Here is a 2,136-nt window from a genome sequence, read left to right as displayed (position 1 = left end):
TTATTCAAAAATAAAAACATCATCGCTTTTCTCAAAATCACATAAAGCCATATTATAATATCGACTAAGATAAAAAATAAAATGAAATATTAAAATCACGATGTATCTCGCTGCATTGCGCGAGTACGCTTCTAGTTTTAATGTTAAAAACAAACCAGATAGTTTTTAACGTTTAAACGGTCTAGTCCTATATGCAAAATAGCCAAACCGTTCAGTTTATTCTGGTTTGCGATTTGAATATTTTTTGAGTGGGTTGGGCATAACCGACTGTTAAAATAGACGTACATTTATTATATTTAGTGTTTATGCTGTATGCTCAACTTTTATAACTCTATTAAAAAATCTGTCAAAGATGTTAAATTTTTAGCTTTCACTTCTCAATTTTCAGTGTTTCTTAAATTGACAAAATTCCAAAATTCGTCGAAAATCAAAATGCAATGATTTATATCGTTGGTAGACTTGTTCAGCCTTTCTTTTTCTTTCAAGAAGAAGTGTTTGAGAATTGAGCCCATTTATTGATGAGCCCAACTCTAACAATGTAAATGTGGCATTTAGACTTTTTTTCTTCTTCATTTTTATTAGAGATGGCTAAATGGGCCTGAGACCGGCGGAGGATCGGGAGTGGGACCGACTTGGGCCCGGCCCAGCTCAGAACCAATTGGGAACGATTTGGGATTGGCGGTCTAGGACCGGTCATAATTTTCGTCAAAAAAGAAGGCCCGGCCCAAAACCGGTTTGGGACTGGTTATGGGCCCGATCCAGGATCGGCCCAATTTTTTCAAAAATATTACACACAACTCTAACAGCTACTCTGTTTTAACAATTTTATCATTAACTATATTATTAAAATATTTAATATATATATATATATATATATATATATACATATTGATTTCAGGACTTGTTTATTAATAAGCTTAATAAGACTATAGCTTATTCGGTCAGCTATAAATGAATGTTTGGTAGTGTCTTAATGATAGAAAGCGGTTTATTATAGGAAAATTTTATGCAAAAATCCAAGTTTTTTTCAAACCTGTCATTTCCAATTAAAAAAAATGCTTATTCCATTTATGAAAAAGCTCTCCCACATAAAAAATCTTCTCAATATATAAAGACAGTTTTATTTATACAGAATTTAATTAAAAACCAACCTAACATTTTCTTAGTGACTTAGTGGACAAAATCATAATAGAATGTCAACACTAATAAAGTGTACGGAGATACACCAGATCAATTCTTTTTTCTAAAGCACAGTTTATGGGTGAGCATGCGATTAAAAGTTTAGATTTCTTCTTATGTTTCTCATTTTAACTCTTTTTCCCGTACGATCTTTCGCCATTGACCAAATAGGTCTATATCTTCTCATCAATTTTCATGTTACAATATTCTCAAGAAAATCAGATCCCAGTGTCTGAATGTGTGTGTGTACGCATATGTGACACTATGATTAAGAGAGAGAAGTTCAATTGGAACAAGCACTTGAAAGGATCAAGTAAATATAAGTCGTTTCCAGAGGTTGGAAATTAAAAATCCGTGTTACTTTCTAATGTTTTCATGAGATAAAATCTTGATATTTTACTATGATATGTATCAGAGTTGAAAATTTCAAGCTAGATTACTGTAATTTATGCAGAGAAAAGAGTGGTGCGATGATGCAAATACCACCACATGTAAGTTATACCCAATATACTTTCTTACAATTTTTCATCAAAAAACCAACTTATTTTAGTTTTGGTTCAGTCGGAGGAATGAAAATAAAAACAACAAGGAATGAAAATGAGAATGAATTTCCATTCCCCCCTAGTTTAACCTGGAATCAAAATTTGGGCTTCTGGGAAATGAGTCTATTGTATTATATAAAAGCAAACAGTTTCTTTTATTTTCATTCCAATTGATTACTGTTTAATATTCTCTAACCAAACACCCCCTAAGTTCAGATATTTCCAAATTTGAAAATTTCTACCTTTTCTCTGTTTTGATATACATTTTGACTGGTTCCTAGAAAGGAATATATTTGTTCAATATAAATACAATAATTTCTTGTTTACATTACATATAATATAAATAAAATTAAATTTGGTCAATGTTACATATCTTAGTTAATTAATAATTTCTTAAGAAAAATTAAATTAAATA

General features: G+C 30.7%; 1 protein-coding gene across 1 annotated transcript in view; it reads left to right on the top strand.

The window, feature by feature from the left end:
* The first annotated feature begins 747 nt into the window (after positions 1 to 747).
* Positions 748 to 2,136, top strand: part of LOC112510949 (cytochrome P450 71A2-like) — an 8,782-nt gene continuing 7,393 nt past the window's right edge. Inside the window, exons 1-2 of the mRNA XM_025116300.1 lie at positions 748 to 903; positions 1,634 to 1,670. Coding sequence (XP_024972068.1) covers positions 748 to 903; positions 1,634 to 1,670 — 193 coding nt within the window. The remainder of the gene's footprint in view (positions 904 to 1,633; positions 1,671 to 2,136) is intronic.

Source organism: Cynara cardunculus (genome assembly GCF_001531365.2).
Source record: "Cynara cardunculus var. scolymus isolate 2C chromosome LG 4, CcrdV1, whole genome shotgun sequence".
In the NCBI taxonomy this organism is placed as follows: domain Eukaryota; kingdom Viridiplantae; phylum Streptophyta; class Magnoliopsida; order Asterales; family Asteraceae; genus Cynara; species Cynara cardunculus.
Note: the sequence above shows the minus strand (reverse complement) of the source record. Positions and strands in the feature narration are given on the sequence as shown.